The 25,354-nt window shown below is 38.0% G+C and overlaps 1 protein-coding gene across 9 annotated transcripts in view; it reads left to right on the plus strand.

Moving 5' to 3' along the window:
* Positions 1–25,354, plus strand: part of MCTP1 (multiple C2 and transmembrane domain containing 1) — a 520,392-nt gene that overhangs the window by 334,894 nt on the left and 160,144 nt on the right. For all 9 annotated transcript variants that reach the window (XM_032335735.1, XM_032335734.1, XM_032335733.1 and 6 more), the window contains 2 exons: positions 2,082–2,268; positions 7,520–7,613. In XM_032335735.1, coding sequence (XP_032191626.1) covers positions 2,082–2,268; positions 7,520–7,613 — 281 coding nt within the window. The remainder of the gene's footprint in view (positions 1–2,081; positions 2,269–7,519; positions 7,614–25,354) is intronic.

Consider the following 25,354-nt stretch of genomic DNA (forward strand, 5'->3'; position numbering starts at 1 on the left):
AAAGTACTGTGTGAATTGTAACCCATGTGTGATTCTCCAGTATCATACTCCCAATCTAATCCAAAGTTGAATTCATATTCAAGAAACTACAGGTGAGACACTCCACCGGTTGCTGGAAAGATCTATAGAAAATCATAATGACGTTTTTCCTTTTTCTTAGAGAATGCATTTGATGGGTTGGTTGTCACCATCGCATCTTTCTCCTCAATTTGGTCCAAGTGTTATTGACAAGAACTTTCAATTCCAATTAAAATTAGAATTTTAGACAGGGATTTGGTACATTTCTTCAGCCTTCAGAGTTTAAGGGGACAGCGTGAAAGTAGTTTGAAATGCTTGTCGTATTTGCAGAAACAATGAAGTTATGTGATATACGTTCTCCCTTTAGGAAGATGTTTTCCATCTGATTTCCTGCTCTCTTTCAACAGTTAGCATTGACACACATGGACTTTCTGCCCCTGGCCAGGGTGTTGCTTTCTGTTTTCATTTCTTGCATCTGTACTCCTCTTCCTCTCTGGTTTCAGTCCCAGTCCCTATCTCTCTTGTCATTTTTGATAGGCACAAATGGAACGAAAATGCAGACTTTGGTTCATTTCTAAGTTTACTCATACTAAGGAAATGTTTGAACCCAACTATTAGCACTGAAACCCTATTCATAGAAATTTAATTTAAAAGCAAAGCAAGAGCACGCCTGGGTGGCTCGGCTCAGTTGTTAAGCCTCTACCTTCGGCTCAGGTCATGATCCCAGGATTCTGGGATTGAGGCCCACATCCAGCTCCCTGCTCGGTTGGAAGACTGTTTCTCCCTCTCCCACTCCCCCTGCTTATGCACCCTCTCTCTCCGCATCTCTCTCTCTCTGTCAAATAAATAGATAAACAAACAAACTATGTTAAAAAAAAAAAAAGCAAAGCAATAGACAATAAGTGGAATAAAGAATAAGGAAGAACAGGGCACCTGGGTAGTTCAGTGGGTTAAGCCTCTGCCTTCAGCTCAGGTCATGATCCCAGAGTCCTGGGATCGAGTCCGACATCAGGCTCCGTGCTCCCTCTCTCTCTGCCTGCCTCTCTGCCTACTTGTGATTTCTCTCTGTGTGTCAAATAAATAAATTAAATCTTTAAAAAAAAAAAAGAAGAAGAAGAAGGAAGAACAAAAATTTAATCGGTCCCTAATAGCTGACAATATCTGACTCCCCTGTTTATGATATGTTGCCACATTTATGCTTAAAATTGTCTATTTCCTGTTTTAAATGCCTTTTGTTCATTTCCACCCCCTTTCTCTCAGTTTATTGGCTTTGCAATCACCTTAGTATCTGTCTCATCTAAATCAATTGACATTTTTATTAAATGAGTTTGCAAGGTGTTTAGCTCTGAGAGAAAAGCTTATCAAGCATGGACTGCCATGTTGTGAAACCTCTCTTAGTAAAATGCTGGTACATAACCCTTGAGGTATAATTTTTTGGAGGATTTGGTTTTTTATTTATATTTATGTGTGATGTTCTATGAATAAAGTGGCTTGGTTTTTAAAATGTAAAACCTTATGGTATCATCAAAGTACACATTTTATTCATTGCTTAATAAAATTCATGAATGAAGAACACCCATTGTTTTAAATCCTACACAAGAACTCACATTCTCGGTGGTTTGCCTCTCCAGACAGCTCATGTTAATCTTTCTGTAGGCAAAGCTTCACTTAACTAGGCCATCCAGGGATTGAAAGTGCCTCCCAATTTATGAATACAGTGACAGTGGGTAGTAATAGAATCAGATAAACATGTTTTTTGTATCTTACAGAAATAAGAAATTAGACACTAAAAATAATCAGGATCTAAATTTTCGAAGAAAGTGTGCCAAATGAAAGATACATCCTTCCAGTGGTTCAAACAGTGTTTCTATTGATTTATCTTTCACATAGCTCTGACCAGCCTGCACTTTCACTGTTTGATGTGACAAAAAAAAAGGAAGGAAAGAAGGAAGGAAAAAAGGAGGGAGGGAGGGGTAAGAAAAGAAGAGAAGAGAAATGAAAAGAAAAAAAAAAAGGAAAAGAAAAGAAGTAGCCATTTGCTAATTCAAAACATTTGTTTCCAGGTGCCAGGTGGACCTGTCGTCCCTCAGTAGGGAGCAGACACACAAGTTGGAGTTGCAGCTGGAAGAGGGTGAGGGGCACCTGGTCCTGCTGGTCACCCTGACAGCTTCGGCCACAGTCAGCATCTCTGACCTCTCCGTCCACTCCCTGGAGGACCAGAAAGAACGGGAGGAAATCTTAAGGAGATATGTACGTATGTAACCCTCCTAATTCAGGGTCATGTGTGATGAGTTGGTAAATGATTTATCTGGAGTAAAAGAATTACATCTGAAGAGCTGTGTGACCATTGAGTCCGCAGAAACAGAGAGCTCGACAAATGCAGATGCCGCTGCCCTGAGGTCCGCACACCTGCTCCTCTCTAGAGTTTCTTCCAAACCAAGTTCTAGATTCTGAGCCTCCCAGCTCAACTATCGTGCAAGGCAACTTCTCATAAAGCAAAGTGAAGCATACAGAATATTACCTCAAAATTAATTCATTGACCCTTTGTAATTGCAATTAAGAGTTCTTTGTCTTTCCAAGTTTGAAATGGAATTAATGACACCTACATTAATTAGTAGCTTGGTAACGAGAGGATATTCACAGAAGGAATTTTTATTTCAACTGCTTAGAAAAGCCTCACTTCATTCCTTTATCTTATTTTAATTGAATGTGAACTATAATTAAAAGGAAGCCTCCTTACCTTTTGATCACTTGTGGCATGATGGGGTGGGATAGTGAGTCATTATAGTAGGCATCCTCAATTTTCACCAAACAAAAATCTCCACACCCCAATCTACCTATTACCCAGCATCCTCCCTCCGTGCGTTTTCCAACCTGTAGTTTTCTTGAACCAACAGAGAGGGGAGCTCTTACTCCACCATTCTCTCTCAATGGCGGCTCGAAAAAGTGAATGCCTCAGTACCCACGAAGCTGGGGGAAAAAAGCTTTTCCACTTAAAATGACAAAGCTTGTATTGTACAATGCTGCCAGGTGTTTAGAAGGCTTCTCTAGACATTCAGCCATGAAACTAAGCCCAGACTAACAAAGAACCGCTTAATTTTTTTTTTTTTTTTTTTTAGATTTTAAAATATTCCTATTTGCTGACTGACATCCTTCCAATAACTGAATTTAATAAAGATGTACCTTATCGGGCTGTGCAGATAACATGAAGTACCGGTACTAATGCTCTACAATATTCTTCAAACAGATTAGCAGGATGTACGTTTCAGCAAATTTATTCTGGCTATCTCCACCGAATCAGCTGTCTGCTAATGCTTGTACAACTCATCCACCAATGCTGTTATCATAAACAGTTTAATAGAGGTGACTTAGCAAGGCTGAATACTATATATTTTTTAAACCACCTAAGAGCCCAACGTATTGTTGGGCGTCTTCTAACATGTGATTGCAATTATGAGAATCATTTCACATTTTGGTACCCACAAAAACGTGTTCTCCTGTTACCAGGGGTGAGCCTTGTGAGTAGAAACAATTTTAAAGAAGCTAATTGGTAGATTAATATAAAAATTCTGGGTATTATGAGACTGTATTTTATGGATTAATATTTGATGCTATCCCATATATTAGAATGATAGTGCTAGGCTAGGTAATTAGGAATAATCCAACTATTATTGATTTTTTTTTCTTTCTTTTTTTTTTTTTTTTTTTTTTTTTTTTTTTTTTTTTTTTGCCGGATGGGCTTTCTTAAATCAGCCATTTCCATTCAGGATTTGAATATTTGTTTCCGCAGTTTCTTTCAAATGTTAGTCATTATTCGAATAAAATGTAAAATACTGTGTGAATGCCCCAGCTGATTCTCTGATTACAAGCTGCTCCACATATTAAAAAGTGAACCATATTTAAATGTGTTTTTCGGTTTGTTGTTTTTGTTTTTGTTTTTGTTTTAGCCCTGCATTTCAAGCATAGGCCTGTATCTCCCTCTGGAGACCTCGTTGCTACAAAGCTACTGTAGGCAGTATAGCCCATATGTTATAATTGCTTATAGTAATACAAGAACAGAGAGACCCATACTGGGTTGTTTCCGCATGTTTCCTTTTTATTACACAGATTATGAAATGAATGAATGCTGTATCATGTCTGAAACATCACTTGTTTCAGAGAAACATACAGAGGAGTTTATTTGGGGAATTATTTATATGTTTTCCTGGGAGAACGTGTTTATTTTTTAAATTTTAGGCGAAACTTATGAATGTGATTTGGCCCTGGCCATAGTGAAAAAAGTAAATGAACTGGCCCCTGGAAGAACTCTCCGTTTCTGTGGTTCCGTTGTTCATTGTGACGCTTTGAAGCCCCACAAATTAAACAGACATTACTGTGTGAGCCATTATTTGATCACCTCATCCTGAAAAGATGGCTAATTCCATTTTTCTTTTTTCTTTTTTTTCTTTTGGGGAGAGGAAGGCAGGGAAGGTCACTAGGGGGCGGGTAGTAATGGGTAGTAGACCAAGAGCGATTGTATGACCTTTTCAGAACGGGTATGCTGAACCCTTGCTCCCCCTTGTCACAGTTTAAAAACCAGAGGAGCTAGTTTAGAGAAGAAGTTGTTAGCATTCCATTTTTATTATGACATTTCACAGTCATCTGATTTAATGTCCCTTGACCGGATTGTCCACCGTGAGACGATGGGCTTGAAATGTTATTTAGAGCATTGATAAAAGGTGAGCGGTTCTAAGATGACAGCGAGTCATAAGGCTGGTGGTGTGACATTAATTTTCTCCATAACAGAGATGGAATAAGACGTCATGGTGACAAGCTGTCAATCAGCGCCGGCCCCTCAGAGCATCTCGATGCCATAGGATGGGGTATTGCCTCTCCCGTAATAGAGCTGAACTGAGATGCTCTCCCTGACAGCTGCTGCAGCCATAGAGAAAATATATTATACAGCCTTTCATTAAAAAAATAAAGAGGACTCCTCTCCAGAGCATTTCAATCTTTTCCCATCTATTGAGGGCTGAAAGGATTCACAGCAAATCATAGATTCCTCTGCTATGGAAATTTCTGGCTTCAGAAGGCATCCAGGTTTTGAGGCCTTCTAAAATAACCATAAATAACAGGGCAGGAGTACCTCTTGATGAAGCATTCCTGAAAGGTCTATTTTTAAACTGATATATTTAAGTTTTTTGCCTTTTTTTTTTTTTTTGAATTCTTATTATAAGCGATGTGTCACTGGCCTAAACAGTTGAAGTTGGCAATAAATTCCTGAGTGTCAGCTGACTGGGGGAAAGAAACCCTTCAAACAATAATTACCCCTCCAAATGAGAAGCAGAACATCGGAGCTGAAGCATTAGAAGCTACATGTCTGGGCAGGGAAGTTACTCATATGAAACAATTCTCAGCCCGAGGACTGATGAGATTTGTTTCAGACACAGTGAAACTTGGTTTCAATTGCACCCGACAATTAAAGGACAGAAATCTTTTGATAAAACCCTTTTCTATCATTAAGATAGGAGACTTACCTGGTTTATAACACTCAGGAAGCTCAGAGATAAGGAGAAGCTTCTCAAACCTGAGGTTACTGCATCAGGAAAACAACATGCCTACAAACCTCCGAATTATAACAATGCTGTCTCAAGTGTCTCAAGTTCCCACCATTAAACACTTCGCTTACACGAATTTAAAAGGAAAGAGAGGTACATTTTTCCTGAACCCTGTCATCTGGGTAGTTTCAGTAGATTTGGGGTGATAAACTACTGCTTAAAAACAATACAAGATTAAGAGCTAATCCTGTGCTCAACACTCTTAAAAGTTAGGCTCTGAGATCACCCGTGTATCTGCATTTCCTCCTCTCAGCATACCAAGGTCATAGCTTTAGTGTACACAATGGCTATCATACAGGACTGATAAGGTTAATATCTCAGTAAGTTCCTGCTTGTCAGTATTCTCACATCCTTAATACAAGGGTGGGAATGTTGTTTAGTAACAGTTTGATTACTTTGTTATGTCATGCTCCCTGGTCTTAAAGCATTTTAGGGATTATAATACAGAAGTACGTTTCTGTATTATACTGAAGTAGACTGAAATACCTTACTGTATTATTCTGTACTGAGTAGAAAGGCTGGTCTTGCTATATGTAAAATGCTAGGAAGTGTAGACAAACAAATACATATCAGTATTCTCCATCAATACTTACTCTTTAAGCATTTATGAATTATTACATTGGTATCTCTCTTTTAATGCTTTCAGGTACTGTATTTCCTCAAACACTACCATTATTAATTTGTAAAATTAAATAGGTTTTAACCTTTGGATCTGATTCTTCTATTAAAATTTCCCTACTTCTTTTTATTTTTATTTTAAAATTTTTAAAAGATTTTATCTATTTATTTTATAGAGAGAGCACAAGCAGGGGGAGCAGCAGAGGGAGAGGGTGAAGCAGGCTCTCCACTGAGCAGGGAGCCTGATGTGGGGCTTGATCCCAGGAGCTGGGATCATGACCTGAGCCAAAGGCAGATCCTTAACCATCTGAGCCACCCAGGTGCCCCATAATTTCCCTACTTCTATACACACTACAATGGCAAATAAAATTACAAACTTAAGAAAAATTATTCATCACTTTTGAATTTATTCTTAGTGATCAATTTGACTTCTTTTAGAAGTTATATATGATTTTTTTCCTAAAACGTTCATAGAACTATGTAAATCTTTTGAATCAAATATTAGAAAATAGTATTTCAGTAATTCAGCCCTCATCTAGCACAAGCAATTTCCAAACTCACCAAGAAGAAAACAGTAAAAAAAAAAAAAAAAAAAAAAGTAATATTGACTTTCTTAATCCTAAAGGCTGAAGTGTGTTTCATGATCAACAACCTAAGACTCAGTACTAATGACCATTAGTCTCCAAACCATTGTGCCCATAGACGACAGATTCTTTGGAGTGCTTCAGTAAAGGAGATTGAAGGAAAAAAGTAGGCATATCCTATTCTGTAACTTATTGTTCACCATTGTTCACTGATAATTATGGGGAAGAAATGTGGTTTTTTTATTCTTTCAAAAAGTTTCATATAGCGACAATTATCTACATCAATACATACGTGTGTGCCTATGTGTGGGTGCACATTACTAATGGTGGAAGGGTAATCTGCAATGAAGAAACACAAATATCCCTTTGAATCGCTTAAGCTGCATCCTGAGATCAATGATAAAACTTGGTGTTTTGGGGTCCCTGGGTGGCTCAGTGGGTTAAAGCCTCTGCCTTCCACTTAGGTCATGATCCCAGGGTCCTGGGATCAAGCCCCACATCGGGTTCTCTGTTCATCGGGGAGCCTGCTTCTCTTCCTCTCTCTCTGCCTACCTCTCTGCCTACTTGTGATCTCTGTCTGTCAAATAAATAAATAAAATCTTAAAACAACAACAACAACAACAAAAACTTGGTGTTTCCTCACATACTCTTTGAGACCCTCTAGGACCTTTCTTTTCTAACACTGATGTTGGGGTCTTTCAGAGCCCATTGAGGATATTTCACAACCTGAAAGATGTGGGATTTCTCCAGGTGAAAGTAATCAGAGCAGAAGGATTGATGGTTGCTGATGTCACAGGTAAGAAATGAGGCAATTCTATTGTCTGTACTTATTTATGTATATTACTCTAATATATATAATATATTGTAATATTTAATGTGTAATACATATTTATAATCATTATTATATATGATATATACATATTGAGCAGCGTGCAGGTCTCACACTATTTAATGACTAAACTTCATTTTACCTGACTCCATCATCAAAGTAACTAATATAAATATAAGGTTTCAGGTTTGATCTTGTAAGAATTGCCCCACCCAACTTTTACACTGTTTCTGCTTTTTGAAAGAAAAGTAATGTATTAAAAACAAACAATAGAGGGGCGCCTGGGTGGCTCAGTTGTTAAATATCTGCCTTCGGCTCAGGTCATGATCTCAGGGTCCTCGGTTCGAGCCCTGCATCCGGCTCCCTGCTCAGCGGGAAGCCTGCTTCTCCCTCTCCCACTCCCCCTGCTTGTGTTCCCTCTCTCACTGTCTATCTCTGTTGAATAGCTAAATAAAATCTTTAAAAAACAAACAAACAATAGAGAGTAAAATAGCTTTCAAATTGTTGCCTTTTCCAAAGTTTGTCCAACGTAGTGGGAATATTTCTTCCAGGTTTCATCATTTTGGCATTTTGTAGAAATGCAACATCTTCTCTCAGGCAGTATCAGCTTCCCTCAGGTGGTATCATAACATCAACACTTAAAAGTCCAACACACAGGAACTCTGTTGCATAGTTTACTGAAAATTTTAGGTGCAAAATATTTGATTACTTGGTATGAACTCCTGGCATCTGGGTTGCTGGTCCAATTTTTTTGTTGTTAAAATTCCTTAGCACATCCCAGAGAGAATTCTGGATCTGAACTAAGCATCTACATTGTTCTAAATTTTTTAATCAAGAAATGAACCTATAAAAATGCTGAACTATGCTGAACTATGCTATAGCTATAATGCTATTAAAACTTCCTGATTTGGATACCGCTGTTTCTGCGATGTATTGATTCACTAATGGTTATTATTTCATCAATTTCCAGAATGAAATCATTGTTTTGAATTTGCAATTATGTGACCATTCATTTACTCTTTGGTTTCATGGGTTTGGGGCATACTTATACCATTCCTTAAATTGTCTAACTCACGATGGATAACAAATAGCACTGGCTTGGCCAATTTTTTGGTAAGTTTTGCTCCTCTTGAAAGCATCCGCTTATTATTTTTTAGAAACATGCTTGCCATCGTGAATGTTCAACAAGTGATCCTAGTAAGGTAATAGACTTATCTAAAAGGGACAAACTCACTTTTCCTACCACCTAGGAGCTTGTAAATCCATTACATGATGTATGGTGCCCTTCTTTAATTCATCAAATATAAACAGAACAGAATCAAAACCAAATTTTAAAAATGACATGCATTGAAATTAAAATAGCAGATGTCTGCTCCAGAACGGTAATATTTTTAAAATTTTAATATTTGCATAGTATCAAGTGACTGTTTATTGTGTGATAAAAATGTTGAGAGTTTACAGTTTCTTTAAACAGGTGATTGTCAACTCATTTGTAACCAGGAAGATAGTAACAACTGTCAAATATTCTTTCAAAACAGGAATACTTGAAAGTAGGGGGAGAGAAGGTAGTTTATAATCATTTTGCATGTATGCTGACTTGGTTCTTCATGCTAAACAATTAGTGAATGTTAAGTTTATTCATTTTCTTTTTTACTTCTGTTGCGGTTATGCTCAAATTAATCTGGGCTTAGTAATTTCTTTTTTTTTCTTTTATTATGTTGCATTAAGTCTTAGAACCAGCAGTCAACAATGAATGATTGATTAACTGCTCTTTTTTTTTTTAAGATTTATTTATTTATTTATTCATTTATTTGAGAGAGAAAGAGAATGGGGAATGAGGAGCAGAGGGAGAGGGAAACTCAAGCAGAGTCCACCCTGAGCACAGAGCCCAACTTAGGGCTCAATCTTGTGATCCTGAGATCATGACCTGGGCTGAAACCAAGAGCCTGATGCTTAACCAGCTGTGTCACCCGGTGCCCCAGTAATTGCTCTTTTTTTGGTTCACTGTGGACATTAACTTAAAGACTGGAATAGGAACCCAGTATTGCTTTCTCATTCAGAGGTCACCCCTAGCCTCTGATTCCCCGCAGCAGGTCAATTCAGAATGTGACATTCAAGGTAGTGCCATTGACCATCACAGGAGGCACCTTCAGTTTTCCCTGGGATTTTCTATAGAGAAGGAAACCCCCAGTGTTGAGCTGAAAACCTCTGAAGATGGGGGAAAAGGCCTAAAAGAATCAATACCTCGGGGGGTACCTAAGAGCTAAAAATCATTACTGAACATTTGTAGGGGACACCGTAATTTATTATACAAATATTCAAGTCCCCTTTACTTCAAAAGCTTAGATACCTGCCCATTACACAAGTTGAATGTAATTATATAAGTTTGTTTCTCTTAGAGAGAAGCTGTCATTGCTTTTAAAACTTCATGAATATGCAAACTATGTTAACCTGCTTGGCCTATATGCCACTATGGAAGTGAAAGTACATGTTCTTTCAAAGCTATAAAAAATAGATATATTTCTTTCCTAATGGCTCTATGTAAATTAATGTGAATAACAATAGTCTATTCCCTAGGGATTCAATGAGACATAATTTTGATCTGATACAATGAACTTTAATTTGGGGAATACTAAATAACAGATTCTCCATTTTTTTCCCTCCAGTTTTAGGGATATAAATCTCATGATTCCTCATTCCACACTGACCTTATAATCTAATGTGTTCTGAATGGAACAAGAGAGATGTTGAACTATTCAGGGGCAAGAGGATAATTCAGTCTTTGACCTTGCTCACTCGTGGACCTTTTGTGGTCTTTATGACATTTGTGATGGTGGCAGAAACTGAGGACCATATATTTAAGTGAGAAATGTCTGAATATACTATTAATTTTTTTAATAATATTTGCTTCTGGAAAGGATAAGTATTTATGTGTAAACTGATCCTTCCTGGTCTCTACCCTTAAATCTGGAGCACAAATAAGCTCTTTGAATACTTTTTTTTTTTACTTGTTCAAAGAATCATAGTTAAGCTCTATAACATACCGAGCAACAGTTAGAAAAACGGAAATTGAGTCAATGGTGCTGTCTTCAAACCCTCAAATTAGCAACCATTTACAAGTGTTGTGGATGGCGAGGGGGAGATTTTAAATCCCTGATGGCTCTCTGAGCTAAGCAGAGTATCCTCTGGCCTGCTATAAATGAAGCTATCGCTCTAAGATACTTAGTTGGCTTCAGAACACTTTTTTTCTCGGTGAGCCTCACAAGATAAACTTCTGTTTGACCAACTTTGCTCTATTTTAAAACTATTTTTAATGATCAGAACACAAAGTCAAACTTCCATAGTTTAAGCAAAAATTTTTAAATTACAGCATTCCATCATTTAACATGAGCCCAGGAACAAGAGATTCTATAATCTTTTAAGTAGCCATCAATCTTACTGCAGTTACAAAGAATTTTTTTCCTTTCAAAATGTAAAATTTTTCTTTTGTTACAACACATTCATTGAGAAACATTGTGATACTGTATTAACTCTGTGTGAATAAAGAGCAATTGAGACTCTCTTTGAATGAGTGAGTACAAAGCACAAATTACTTTTTAATGAAACCCTCAATTCTTTCCCTTTCCACAAAAAGCCTATAGCCTTGTTCAGCTGAACACTACTACAGTAGGTCACTTCAGTTAAGCTCCTAATAAACTGTTGATAGTCGAGGGTAGTTTTTTCTTCGGTCTCAATAGCCCAGTGTTGGACAGTGCACTTCAAATCATTAAGGTTAATACAGATTTAAAAAAGAGATTAACTCTGGTGGTTAAGGCCTCAATTTACAACTCCCACACATACACATGCATTGAGCAAGGCACAAGAGTGGATTGAAATTTCAGTCAAATTGTGGGCAGCCTTTCACAGCCTGAGAAAGTGGCACTCTGGTTTTCAAAGATGATCAGCTAAAGTCTTCGTGAGGAAAAAAAAAGTTTGATTAAGTGAAAAATACTTCGCAGTACAACTTACTTACCTTTCAACTAAGCAGTGAAAAGGTGAATGTCTCTCTGTACCATCAAAGCAAAGCCTAGAGACTGTCTGGCTCTGCGTTCACTGGGGAAAATTTCTCTCTACCGCTAAATCAAGTATTCCTGAAAACTGGACAGTTTGTGAGGAGAGAAAGACCACTGGTGGGGAAAAAATATATATTTTTTGAAGGTGGTAGGAAACAGTTCATGTTGGAATTTGTCTTTTCTGGCTTCTAATTATCGTCTTCCTTGGATGGGACCTCATTTCTGCTTTCTACGGGACATTTAAAGTCTTCTATACCGAGTGAGGCTTTCTTCACCGAGTATTAGACCTGGCCTATTGGTTCTTTCAAGTTCTAAGAGAAGAAAGAGAAAAGGGTTCTTCTCTTCAGCCCCTCCCCTGCATTTTCCCCTGGGTTGTTTTTTTGAGTTCCCGAGGAAGAGGTCACAGCCTCCCCCGGGATACAGCCACTCGGGTTCAGAAACGGTGATATGGGAGAACTGTGAAAGCCTTTCAAAAGATGCCCTACCTTTTCACTGTATTAAAAGGAACACTAATATAAAACTTCTCCACCCCAGGTGAATTGATCTCTCAAATTAATGCACCATCTCTTTCAGGAAACAATAGAGGGTGAGGGAGAGAAAAAAGGAAGAGGGAGAGAATTTTACAATTAACATACTCTGTCACTGAAACAGTCCCATTAAATGAGCATATCTTTTTCTAAAACAAGGCTACGCCTAAAGACCCATGACTCACCAGCCCCATAGTCTGGAAACCTACTAGTTATTAAGGGAGATGTTTACTACCCCTTTATTTGCATAGACTTTTCCCATGTTTTTCTTTAGGAAAACTGTCTTCATTGTTGGAAAATATTTAAGTAACAAAACAGCAGAAAAAGACATGCTACAGTTTTTTTTTATCAGCTTCCGAGAGAGTCTTATTATCTTAAGAAATAACAGTTAGCAGCTCAGATTCATTAGCAGAGCTAAATTTAAGCCCCATTTGACAGGCTGCCTAGAAAACATTTTGTTTTGCTGTCTGTGGGCTTTAATTAAGATGTGTTCAATTTCAGTCCTCTTCAGTCTAGCGCCGCCCGCCTCCCCCCACAACCTTGCTGTGTCACAGACCGGCGATCAGACACTTTTAGACGGTCCGGCCCATGACTTTGACCTTCTGCACAGTCCGGCGTTCCCTGGGGAACCGTTCAACTCATGAGGTCTGATTTCACACTTCCAGGATGCCTCAGCTCTCTTAACAATGACAGGGAGACAAAGCCCTTTAGAGCAGGCCGCATGGGGACTTGTTTAAATTGGAAACCAGAGAGGAGTCAAGGAACAAGGTTATGGGCTACAGAATAGTCCTTTTAATAAAGAGCTCACAGCTCTGGCTCAGCTCAAAGAGGTCTACCTCTGTACAATTAATTGAGCCATTTATCTGGAGCATCTTAGGCCTCTACTTTCTCACAGAATTGCGTGGTAAATATCAGCTAAGAAGCAAATGAGATATGCATGAAATGAATTTTAACACTTTGATTACTGTGCTTCCAGTCTTCATTAAAAGTAAATTTATTTGTATTTCTGACCTCATTATCAGTAGGCTGCCTGCATTTTTATTGGTTCCTGTGATTTCCAGCTTGAGTATGTCATGAAGGTATATTTTACACAGAGATTTGGATTTATTATTCTTGGTATTTTCCCTGAACATTATGGGTCTATTCAGAGAAAGAAAATGAAAGGGTGGTTGTACAGAAAAAAGGCGAGTCTATTCTTTCAAAGTTTTATATATAGTTGGAGAAATGCCGAGCACACATATATATAACATAGATAAGATATCGTCCTTTAAAAAAACTAACTTTTTGTAGGTTACCCAAACAAACTGCATAAGATGTATGCAGTTGTTGCTTGAGTGGGCCTCAGAGTACAAGAGCTCTACTGGAAAAAGTGGGTACGTTGCTTCTTTTATAGAACTGTAGCAGTCTGAATTTTTGATAGCATGTGGCTTTAATTACGTCATCATATTCAAGAACATTCATGATATCTGATAAATGCAGCCTTAGATTTTATGATCATTATTTAAAACCTATGTTGAAAGATGACAAAATATATATCCTTTAAACTCTATATAGCTCCACTGACGATATTATATATAAAATATGGTGCAAATCCTTCATATTTCTGAATTATCAGAGTTAAAATTATTTACCAAATAAAAGAGGGTTAGGCATAGATGTCACTCCTAATTTTTTTAACCTTTGCTATCATTAAACCTTAAAATTATATTGCTCGACACAAAAATACCTCCGTTTTACACGAAATGTATTCAAAATTTCCCAAGCAAAGCGTGCTTTATTTCCATTATATAAAGTAATGATGTCCTTATTTGCTCTTTATCAAAAATAGTATAGTTTGAGAAGAAATTTCATCCAATTTATAAAGCACTAAAAATACCCAACAGCTGGGGCACCTGGAAGGCTCAGTGGGTTAAAGCCTCCTTTGGCTCAGGTCATCATCTCAGGGTCTTAGGATCGAGCCCCACATCGGGCTCTCTGCTCAGCAGGGAGCCTGCTTCCCCCTCTTTCTCTGTCTGCCTCCCTGCCTACTTGTGATCTCTGTCAAATCAATAAATTTTAAAATATCTTTTAAAAAAAAATACCTAACAGCTGACAGTCTTATCATTGTAACATGCCTAGTTTAGAAAACAACCTTATACGCATGCATGTTAAATGTCTTAACACTATATAAATGCCTTCCTTAAGAATGAGACTAAACAAATGAAGCTATCACAAGGACAGAAAACAAATCATTGCTCTTCATTTTTATTTTTAATTTTTTTGTTCTTCATTCTTTTATGTCATCATAGTTCACACAGAAATAAAAGTGGTCTCCTTTTACTACTTGCATCTTGACAAAACTAAATCCTATTCTAAAATTTTAGAAATACAAAAGTGTTGTTCTAAAACCAAACAGATGATATGAGATATTTGTGAAAAGAGGAATTAAAATGATAATTTAACTCAAGGGCTAGTGAGGCTGAGTCTAAAACACTGAGCTAGTGTTTTAGATGGAATGACAGGACTCATGTGTGATTCATGTGCAGGTCACGTGATTGGAAGGGTTTGATATGCTCTAGAGGTGAAGGACTATGGGCTGAGAAAGTAGTGGTCCCACTATCAACTGGACGTGGGGGAAAGAGAAATACTATAAAGTAATTAACTGAGTTCTGTGCAAGTAAGATTACAAAATGAGCCTTTGAGTAAAGAAATAGAGGTTTGCTGATCTGGCTTGGAGGGCTAACTCCCTGATTCTACTCAGTGCTTGAAGAAATGCTTTCCGATGCTAGAATTGTATTGTTTAAAATTAAAATGTTCTTTATTGTTTGTTCTGATATCCTTGTGTCAATAAGCAATACATTTCCTAGAACGGTGGATTAGGGAATGGGTGTAAACAGAGAGGATCTGGATTTAATCTGACTTCTGGGGGAAAAAAAAAAAACTTACCACAGGAATACTTGGGTTATACGACAGTAAACTTAGGTGCCTAAATGACTGCGTGGCTAAACCCGAAGAGTGATTGTTGTAAAGGATTGATGTCAACGGGAATGCCACATGGAGGAATATAGGGCTCTGTACTTGGTCTAACCTGGTCAACCTATTTCCTAGTGACTCAGAGGAAATAATGGATGGCTTCCTTATCAAACTTGCTAATAGGGATCATTAACGATACACTATATGGGCATCATTAACTATACACTATATGTGTATATTAACTATATGGGATCGTTAACTATACACTATATGTGCATATTACATATACGTGTATACTATAGGTATATAGTAAAATTCACACTTTTAAATATGTATATATTATTACAGTATTTATACATAATATATATACATATCCATATATGTGTGTAATAAACCTAGTTCAGACTAAAATAAGAGGGTTAGTTCAACAAGGTGGGCATTGTACATAAAAAGCCTTACCAGGATACAAAACAGTAGTGTCTTGCTTTAGAGTAGGAAATACAGAAAAAAGTTTAGGGTTTGAATTGAGTTTAAGCTCTGTGAAAATGAATTATGCACATATCAACTATGTTCTGTTCTTTTACAGTATACAAATTATAAAGGGTAATTATTGAGAATGACACTCGCTTCTGGACGCATCGACCACACGGGGGTATGAATTCAGTTTTGGAAGAGATTCTTTAAACAAGGACATTGACAAAGCAGAATTTCTTCTCAATTAGGTTATCTGATGTTTTTAAATCAAGTCAGTTGAGAATAACCCATGAAAAACAATACTAATACTAGTAACAGTGGTGGCAGCAGCATTTATTGAGACCTTATCACATGTCAGACACTACCCTGAGCTTAGAACAAGGATTATCACAAATCTCACCACAACCTAATTAGTTACTGTTCTCCCCACTTTGCAAATTAGAAAACTGAGGTGTGGAGAGGTTAATGAAACAACTGGCCGCATTAGCATGTTGAGAAGACACGGTGAGAACTACTTACACTACTCCTGTTTGCAGTCTGCCCCAGCAAAATGGGCTGCACAGGCTCTCGGGGAACTAATATCAAATCTTAGGCAAGTGCACCTGGTTGGCGCAACCAAATTCACATCTCCCACCCTAGCTGCAAGAGAGTCTAAAGATGTGACCTTGGCCTTTGCAGTCTCTCTAGTTCAGGAAGAGATGCCAGAAGTTAGAATACATGCTCAGCAAGTCATCTACATTACCCAGCTCAGGAAGGCAGGTCATGAACATTAATCAGGTAATCTAAGTGACAGGTGCTATGCCCTCGCTTTTCACCCATTAATTCATTTAAAGTTTAAAAATGACTACAGAGGGCAAATCCTAAAATCGGTACAAGTTACAGAGACATAATTTTATGTGCTGTGTAAAGAAGCACTTCCCCAAAATTATAATTGCCAAAAAACATATCAGACTAGACCCGTGGAGGTGGCAATTTCCCCATCGCTGGCCCTGTTGGTTTAACCAAAGCCTGTGAGACTACCTGGTAGCAGAGAGGAGTTGAGCCCTAGATCAGCTTTTGAACTTGGCCTCTGGACTTTTCTCCCAACCCTCAGAATTAGAGATCCCCCAGTAGGTGGCAAGATGAATTAAAGACTCTTGAATGAGTAGATATTTTGTAGAAGAGAGATAAAAAGACAAAGGTATTTTAAAGACAAAGGCTTGACAGATGACAATTTTCAGTTTTATTGCCTAAAAATATTTTTTAAAGAAAGGTTTAATCACCTAATAGAGTACTTAATATTTTCAATCTAAAGAATTTTATTCTACTGCAAAGGATCTCTCCAGCTAATTAATTTACTTATAAAGAAGGTTATCTGAAACCTCATGCTTTTCTGTGGGAAGTCTAATTGAATATATATTTACTGTAGGTCCCAAAGTATCTATGAGAACTCTCAAAAACAGAGGAGTTTAGAATAAATATTTATACTTATATTTCGGACAAATAACTTTTGTGCTTCCAATCTTATAATTAAGTCGCTTGCATATAGTTCTCGTATTAAATATTAGCTGAAATAAAATCCTTAAATGTTTTTACCATAATTTATCTAAACGCTTAAAAGCTTGGACATACATTTTTCATAGCTTCTTCTCATTTCATAGATTCCATAGTCTCCCTTTTCTTTCTTTTCCAGTTTCTTACCTGTTTCATTTTATTTCTTGCTCTTCTCTCATAAATTTCAAGCTTTGCAGCATATACCAAGATGGTTCAATTTCAGGACTTAAGAACGCATCTTGTTACACACAATACTATAAATATTCTTTTGCATCTTGTCCCAAGGGAAATAAATTCATATTTACATTGTGCTTCATTCCCATTGCTCTTAGTTGTGGTTCTTGAAGTGTGGCCCAGGAGCTTCCAGGGATCCCCAAAAACCTTTCAAGGATCTTTTAAAGTCAAAGCTATTTTCATAATAATCCTAGGACATTATTTTCTTTTCTCACTCTTGTTCTTTCATGAATGTACAATCAAATTTTTCAAAGGCTATATATTGGATGGCTCTAATGTTATCATGTCATGGATTTATTATGTCATTTTCAAATGAATGAAGGTTTTACATGCTCTCATTTTTAATTAATAAAATGGTAAACTGATAGATATAATTTATATAGACGAAAGCTTTTTGATGTCCTCAAAAAAATTTTTTTTAGTATTTTATTTATGTATTTGACAGAGATCACAAGTGGGCAGAGAGATAGGCAGAGACAGAGGGGAAAGCAGGCTCCCTGCTGAGCACAGAGCCTGATGCGGGGCTTGATCCCAGGACCCTGAGATCATGACCTGAGCCGAAGGCAGAGGCTTAACACACTTAACCCACCCAGGCGCTCGTCCTCAACAATTTTTAAGAGTTCCTAAAGATGAAAATGTTTAAGAACTGTTGCTGTAGGGCCATGATCTTCATTTGGAAAAGGCAGTATTGCCCTCATGAGCATTTTTAAAGTTTTGTGGAAGAATTTAGTTGCCACACTGTTTGGGGGGAATGCTGTTGGAATTTGGTGGGAGTGGAACGAGGCTGCTAAATGTCTGCAAAGTATGAGACAATCTTAAATAGTGAAAATTGTCCCAAATCCTGCAGGATTAAACATAGACATAGATAGCGGTTTTAAATCTATTTCATGGATTCTCTGAGCCTAGACTGCATTCTGAAATACGTATTATTTACTCGAGCCTGCAAATGGCTGCCATTTTATATGGTAAACTCCAAAGACCTTAAGATTGCCTCCACAAGCCATGTAAATCATGATCTGTTTCCCCATTGCTTCTCTGATGTTCCACCGTTGTTCCCTATGCCCACTGTGCTACACACTAGCAGGGTCCCTGAGCACACCAGGCCTTTGCTCTAGCTCTCCCCTCTGCCTGGGATACTTTTTTTCTTTTTTTAAAGATTTATTTATTTATCTGACACAGAGAGACACAGGGAGAGAGGGAGCAGGCTTCCTGCTGACCAGGGAGCCTGATGCAGCGCTCGATCCCAGGACCCTGGGATCGCGACCCGAGCCGATGCCTGGGATACTTCTTTCCACATATCCATTTGTCTATTCCTTCACTTCCTTCAGGTATTTGCTCACATCTCGCCTTCTCAATGAGGCCTGTACTCCAACCACTCTAATTACATTTATAAACGACGCCTCTCCCCCACATTCTTCAAACCCCTTATCCTGCACTATTTTTCTCTAGTTTTTGTTAACACGTATCAGTCCCCAACATACAATATAATTGTGTTCAGTATTTAGTCCCCTTTTTTCTCCCCCCCCCACCCCACTACAAATAGAATCTAAGAGAGCAGGGACCTTTCCTTTTTTGTTTACATAGTCTGGCATAGAGCAGCACTCCACAAATAATTTGTTGAATAAATGAACATATGATTTTATTATAAGCAACTTTTGATGTAGTTCTCCTTTATTATGGCATGAAGACATTATATGAAATTCCAAAGTCATGATTGACTCAGTTTTATTTCAAAACAGGAAGGCATTACAAAATCTTCAATATGAGAAAGGATGTATTGGGTCTAATGGGCTGAGAGCCACAACTCTAGGGGGTTGATTTTCCTGCCACAAGGCATCCTAACACATGATTGAGGGGGAAGAGGAAAACCCAGTTATTATTACTCAGTCCCAGAATCAGATCCAGTGGGAAACTAGTGAGGAGTGTCAGTTAATGTATTTGTACCAGTCAGATGTTTAAAATATGTTTAGGTCAGTTGATGAAAAAAGCAAAGGGCAAACCCCATCTCTAGTGATAAGGGAAGGATTGGAAGATATAGCCAACGTCCGTGGCTTTTTGTTTTGGTGGACCCTGTGGAATTCCCTCATCTACGTACAACATTGTTGTATGTTATGATTGAAATTCCAGTTTGTGGAAAGGACAGATGGCAATCTCGATTATAATTAAAAAAAAAAAAAAAGATTAAAGTATGGCCATTTCAAACTGTGACACCTGAGGAAATTAAACCAAGGGGCTTAATTTGTGCAAGGTAGGCCCTAAATAAAAGGCCCCGATGGATATGAATTGCTTTCCATGCTTTTGAAAGCCTCTGTGTTTTCAGAGACAGGACAACAAAGAGGTGGTCACTGGGTATCCCCCTGCCCACACATTTCTATAACACATCCCATCCAGCAAAGTGTGCTGCTTGTCAGCAGCGAAATGACCCCGGACAAAGCCCACCACTGATGGATCAGGATTAACTTTCTATTCCGGGAGCAAGAATATCATTCAGTATCTTTTGAGTGACTTTAATGCTCAAACCAGTAGTTTGCACAAACTGAAGCTGTCCACTTGCCCACATAACAGGTAACAAGCAAGCAGGGGTGGTGCAGACTTTCCCACAGTTCTTTATAAATGTGTCAGTGTTGTGACCTCAAAGAGCAAGGGCTAAGAGTGAGAGAGAATTAGCCAGTCAGTGTATCCCATTCATTCCTCAGTGCTGCTTTGAAGACACCAAAAGATGTCCATCGGAGATGATTCTGACCTCTGTTTTTACTGGAATGGCTTTTCGCCACAAGAATTTAGGTGTTAGAGTATATGCTTTAAAACTTATTATAGATTTACTTTTAAGTTCAGATAGAAGAATCTCTAATTTTAAAGCCCGTGGGAGAATTTTTCCCCTATAAAAACCCATAGGGAGAATAAATAGCCCCTAGTATTTAACTAGATTATGGATAAATGAGCATTAGTCCTGTCCTCATATTTTAAAGTATCTATTTCATCATCACTCTGTAACGTATATCGAAGTTGCTGTGTTATAGAGTCCCTATCAAAAGGATAAAGAAACAAATTTAAGCTAAATATTTCTTTTTTTTTTAAAAGATTTTATTCATTATTCATTTGACACAGAGAGAGAGAGAGATCACAAGCAGGCAGAGAGGCAGGCAGAGAGAGAGGAGGAGAGAGCCCGATGTGGGGCTCGATCCCAGGACCCTGAGATCATGACCTGAGCCGAAGGCAGAGGCTTAACCCACGGAGCCACCCAGGCGCCCCTAAGCTAAATATTTCTTATGATAAATTAGAACATCTTCTTTTTAGATAATCGTCCTTCTCCTCTAAAACTGTTGGCGAAAGAGATGTGTAATCCCCATAGATCGCCAGGGTCCTCTCCTCCACTGAGGAAAAGTCTTCGCCTCATTTTCCCTTCTTGTTCTAGAGCGAGAAAATGATGTGCGTCTTTCTCATTGTTCCCGTCGCACCCTTGACTACGGCACTTGCAGTCCTGCATTATAATTGTATTTACATGCTCATCGTGCCCACTAAACTGTGCGTGCCTTCAGTGCTGGACTATGTCTTAATCACACTTATAATTCCAGGGTGAGAGGAGCAGGCATTCCATAAATCATGAACGCTTCAGAAGTATTCATATTTCTTTCTAGAAAATGGTCAACATGGAAAATGGCAATGTTCTCAAGCAAGGCTGAGACTCCTTTAGCTGTCATGGCAGTTACGGCAATCAGCGTCGCTGCTCTGATCCTTACCAAGCACCGTTGCAATTTCTATCTCGTATCCAAACCCAAATCATTTTCCTGCACCACAAGAGAGATGGCTAGGCACTTCTTAGCCCAAACGGTGAAAGTTAAGGGAAAGCCAGTTGGTACCCACAGGTCAGCTTTGGTCTTAGGACAAGAATGACTAAGAGGGAGACGAGAGATTATATAATCTGTTCCCATACATTTAGGCTGTTTAAAGAGCCAAGTAGTATCAGAAACTTGGGGTGCTGCCTTAATTCCTTGCACTTCTGCCCATGCAGTATTGAGTGAAATCATCACCAGGAGCAGCTTTGCCTCACTCTAGAGCTTTGCAGAACACGGAGTACTTGGTAGACATCAACACTGCATCCAGTCGTCAGATACCCACTCCTCAGATACCCTCTCCGCAAGCATAGCAGCATATCACGGGTCTAACTAGAATGATAAAAGGATGAAAGGAAGGAATAATTAAGGAGGTAATTAATGGTTAGGCCCATCCCTGGTATTTCTGTGATTGTTTTTGGTTGTTTAAGTGGCACGTAATCAAGGCTGCAAAATGTAGGAACTGAAAAGCCAGTCATTTAAAGCATCATTTAGCAAGCCAGATAAGCACATTAACTATGTGTAGCCACTTCTTTAAAATAAAACTATGGTGAATGCTTTTTAGTGGTAAGTTTATAGAATTTGATATTGTACATTTACTACTATTTTGGTTGAAATTGCTATTAATTTTTAATCACGCTTGAATCGTGGAGTGGCAGAAGGATACTTTCTAAATGAGTCGAAAATAACATAGTGTGTAAAGACCTGATGTTGGCATCCATTACTGATAACTGTAAAAACATAACTTTTTAGAAGGAAAAGATGAATAGAAATTAAATACAAAATTGGCTGCTCTCTCCTGACGTAAATTTTCCTCTTTGTCAGATTCTAGAGAAAGCTTGAATGTTTCTTGTCCTGGGGTGGGGGTGGGGGGGAGAATGACTTGGTGAAGCTCAAAAAATTGTTTTTCTATTAGCAAATAACAGTATCAGGCATAAGAGATCATTCACTATTGGCATCTTCAAACCCTGTTGGTTCTACCTTCAGAGTATATTCAGAATCTAAGCCCTTTCCATCATCTGGATTGTCGTAATATCCTCCTAATTCTTCCCCCTCTACCTTCTCCAATGGCTTCTCTCCACCTTATTCTCTAAATAGCAGCCCTCAGGTCATGTCACACCTCAGCCCCAAAGCTTCTCCTAGCGCTTGGAGAGAAAGCCAATCCTACAGAGACCTGCCACCCACCCTATACCTCACCCAATACTCTTCCCCTTGCCCCAATTCATTCCTTCAGTCGATCTGGCTTCTTGGATATTCCTAGACATATCAGGCACGGCCATTTCTCTGACTTTTCCATGACTTGTTGTTCTAGGTAGCCCAGAACTCATTCCCTTGTCTTTTTTTCTTTCTTTGCCCATATAGCACTTCCTCAGTGAGACCTTCTCTGACGTTTCTTTTAAAAATTGCACAAACAGGGCACCTGGGTGGCTCAGTGGGTTAAGCCGCTGCCCTCGGCTCAGGTCATGATCTTGAGTTCCTGGGATCGAGTCCCGCATTGGGCTCTCTGCTCGGCGGGGAGCCTGCTTCCTCCTCTCTCTTTCTGCCTGCCTCTCTGCCTACTTGTGATCTCTCTCTCTGTCAAATAAATAAATAAAATCTTTAAAAAGAAAATAAATAAATAAAAATTGCACGAACATAGCAGCACTCCTCATTGCCATTCCTATATTTTTCTCTATAGTACTTATCACCTTCTAAAATACCATAAAATGTGTGTATTCCTTGTCTTTTTCCACAAGGTAAACAGCATGAGGCCAGGCTTTTCATTATTGTTGTTTTATGTACTTCTGTCTCCTCAACACATAGAACACTGTCTGGTACATGGTAAGTAATCATTACTTGTTGAGTGAATGAGTCTGTGGTCAAAACATTAGCCAACTCTTCCCATGTGTGTGCCCTACTACCTACTATGACACAGTTATTGGGAAAGGTCTTGCCTGGTGCCTTATATTTAAATACACACACACACACACACACACACACACACACACATACACACACACACACATATACATATAGATATTATGTTTAGATTTAGATTAGAGAGTGCAGGGGGTGGCAAAGAGAGAGGGAGAGGGAGAGAGAAAATCTCAAGGAGATTCCACGCCAAGTGCAGAGCTCAAGGCGGAGCTCAATCTCAGGACCCTGAGATCATGACCTAAGCTGAAATCAAGAGTCAAGAGTTAACACTTACCCGACTGAGCCACCCAGGCACCCCACATTTAAATATATTTTATTAGAACTATGTTAAATGGTAGTTTGGTCTAAGTAAAAGTCTCTCTTTCTTTTAAAATGCTAAGTAACATTACATTTGGTACAGAGTCTAATATGATCTCTTAAAAATTACCTTGCTTACCCATTTCAAGTTAAAAGCAGGTACATGTAAGAGAATATTTTTGCCAATGATGGAATGTCCCTGGAATTTAATGTAACAAAATGACTGAGAATTGGTCTCAGAAGGTGCTCACACTATTTTTGATGGGTGTGGCATTGTCTCTAGGGCTTCAGTGTCTTCATTTCTTTAAGACTCCAGATTTTTTGTCAGCAAATATAGATAGAATAATAAAGAAACTGGTGATTTCAGAGACTTTCCATGTGGTTGAAAGTCTTACACAATTGTGTATAGGAAGAAAAAAATCAAGTAAAGTTTTCATCCTCTGCTGGTAGAAGTTTTAAGTAAAATTTTTTTTCAGGGCATGTGAGTGGCTCAGTTGGTTAGGTGCCCGACTCTTGATCTCAGCTCCGGTCTCGATCTCACAGTCACGAGTTCAAGCCCTGTATTGGGCTCCATGCTGGGCAATAAAAATAAAGTAAAATGTTTTCCCACTAGATATTAGCCTCTGGAGTTTGTTCTTTTGTTTTGCTATTGAAGAATTGGGACAGTTTTGACTGAGTCTGTTACACATTGCTGATCACTTGAGGGCAAGTAAAACCAAGTCTATTGAAATACAATAGTAGTTGAAGTTAAAGCAAGTGAAAATGAGGAACCAGAAATGCTCAGAAGTGCTATCATTTTATAGTTGGTTTTTTGTTTTGTTTTGTTTTGTTTTACTAAATTAAGATTTACATGAATGTACACATATATGAGAAAAATTAAAAGGAGGTCCCAGGAAGAGTGTGAATGTTCCCCTTGTCTTTTAAATAAAAGTTACCAACACTAATCACTTACTCTAAAGTTCTGTCTAAGGTGATGACAGAATAGTGATGTTTTTGACACGAATTTCTATTAAATATGGCTTTAATTTTTCTCTTTGATCATCAGAGATAGATATGTTTTATCTCTCCAACCCTTTTGTAAATTATTTGATGTGGTGGTGTGTGTCCTCTTTCTTATGGTATGCATATCACTCAGTACAAAGCTAGGTGAAAAGACTTAATATGGACCTGAAGAATAAGTAAGGTTTTCAAAATTGTTTGAATCTACTTTTCATGTTTGTACCTGAATTCTGTGGAAGACAATATAAAATTCTTGATGTAGCAAATAAAGGCTTTTGCTTTGTGTTTTAATGAACAAACTGTTCTTTATGAGTTCTGTTGTCCATGGTGTATATGTGTGTATGAGTTAAAAAAAAAAAAGGGGGGGTGGATAATGCAGATCTGAAGACAGAAATAAAAATGTCAACAGACCCCAAAGACTTTCGATTCTCTATTCTTTACTCAAAATTGTTCCCAAGACCAAAAATTGTGAAGACTACCATATTGCTAAATTATGCAAGCATCCCGGGGTATATGAGACGCCTGAACAAACACACATATATTTACTCCCTTTTTTTTTATTATTATATAACTAATAAATTAGATTAAAGGTGAGTCAAAGTTTGTATGGCTCATTTTAAGAATGGCAATATGGAAAGTAAATACACTGCTGTGTGGGAATATGTGGCTTCTCTGTCGCTGATAGCTAATGGATTCCTTCCTATTAAAATTTAATTGAAAATCTTCAATGATATTTAAGCTTTCGTAGAAGTGTAAACTACTGTGACTACAATTCACAATGCATTTAAAACAATTATTCTTTATCATTAAAGTTAATAATATGCACATTAACCTCGTATGTAGTCTAAATCAATATTGTAGTTTAAAAGATATGACCTCTGGACAGCTTT

This window comes from Mustela erminea, chromosome 3 (assembly GCF_009829155.1).
Source record: "Mustela erminea isolate mMusErm1 chromosome 3, mMusErm1.Pri, whole genome shotgun sequence".
Taxonomy (NCBI): Eukaryota; Metazoa; Chordata; class Mammalia; order Carnivora; family Mustelidae; genus Mustela; species Mustela erminea.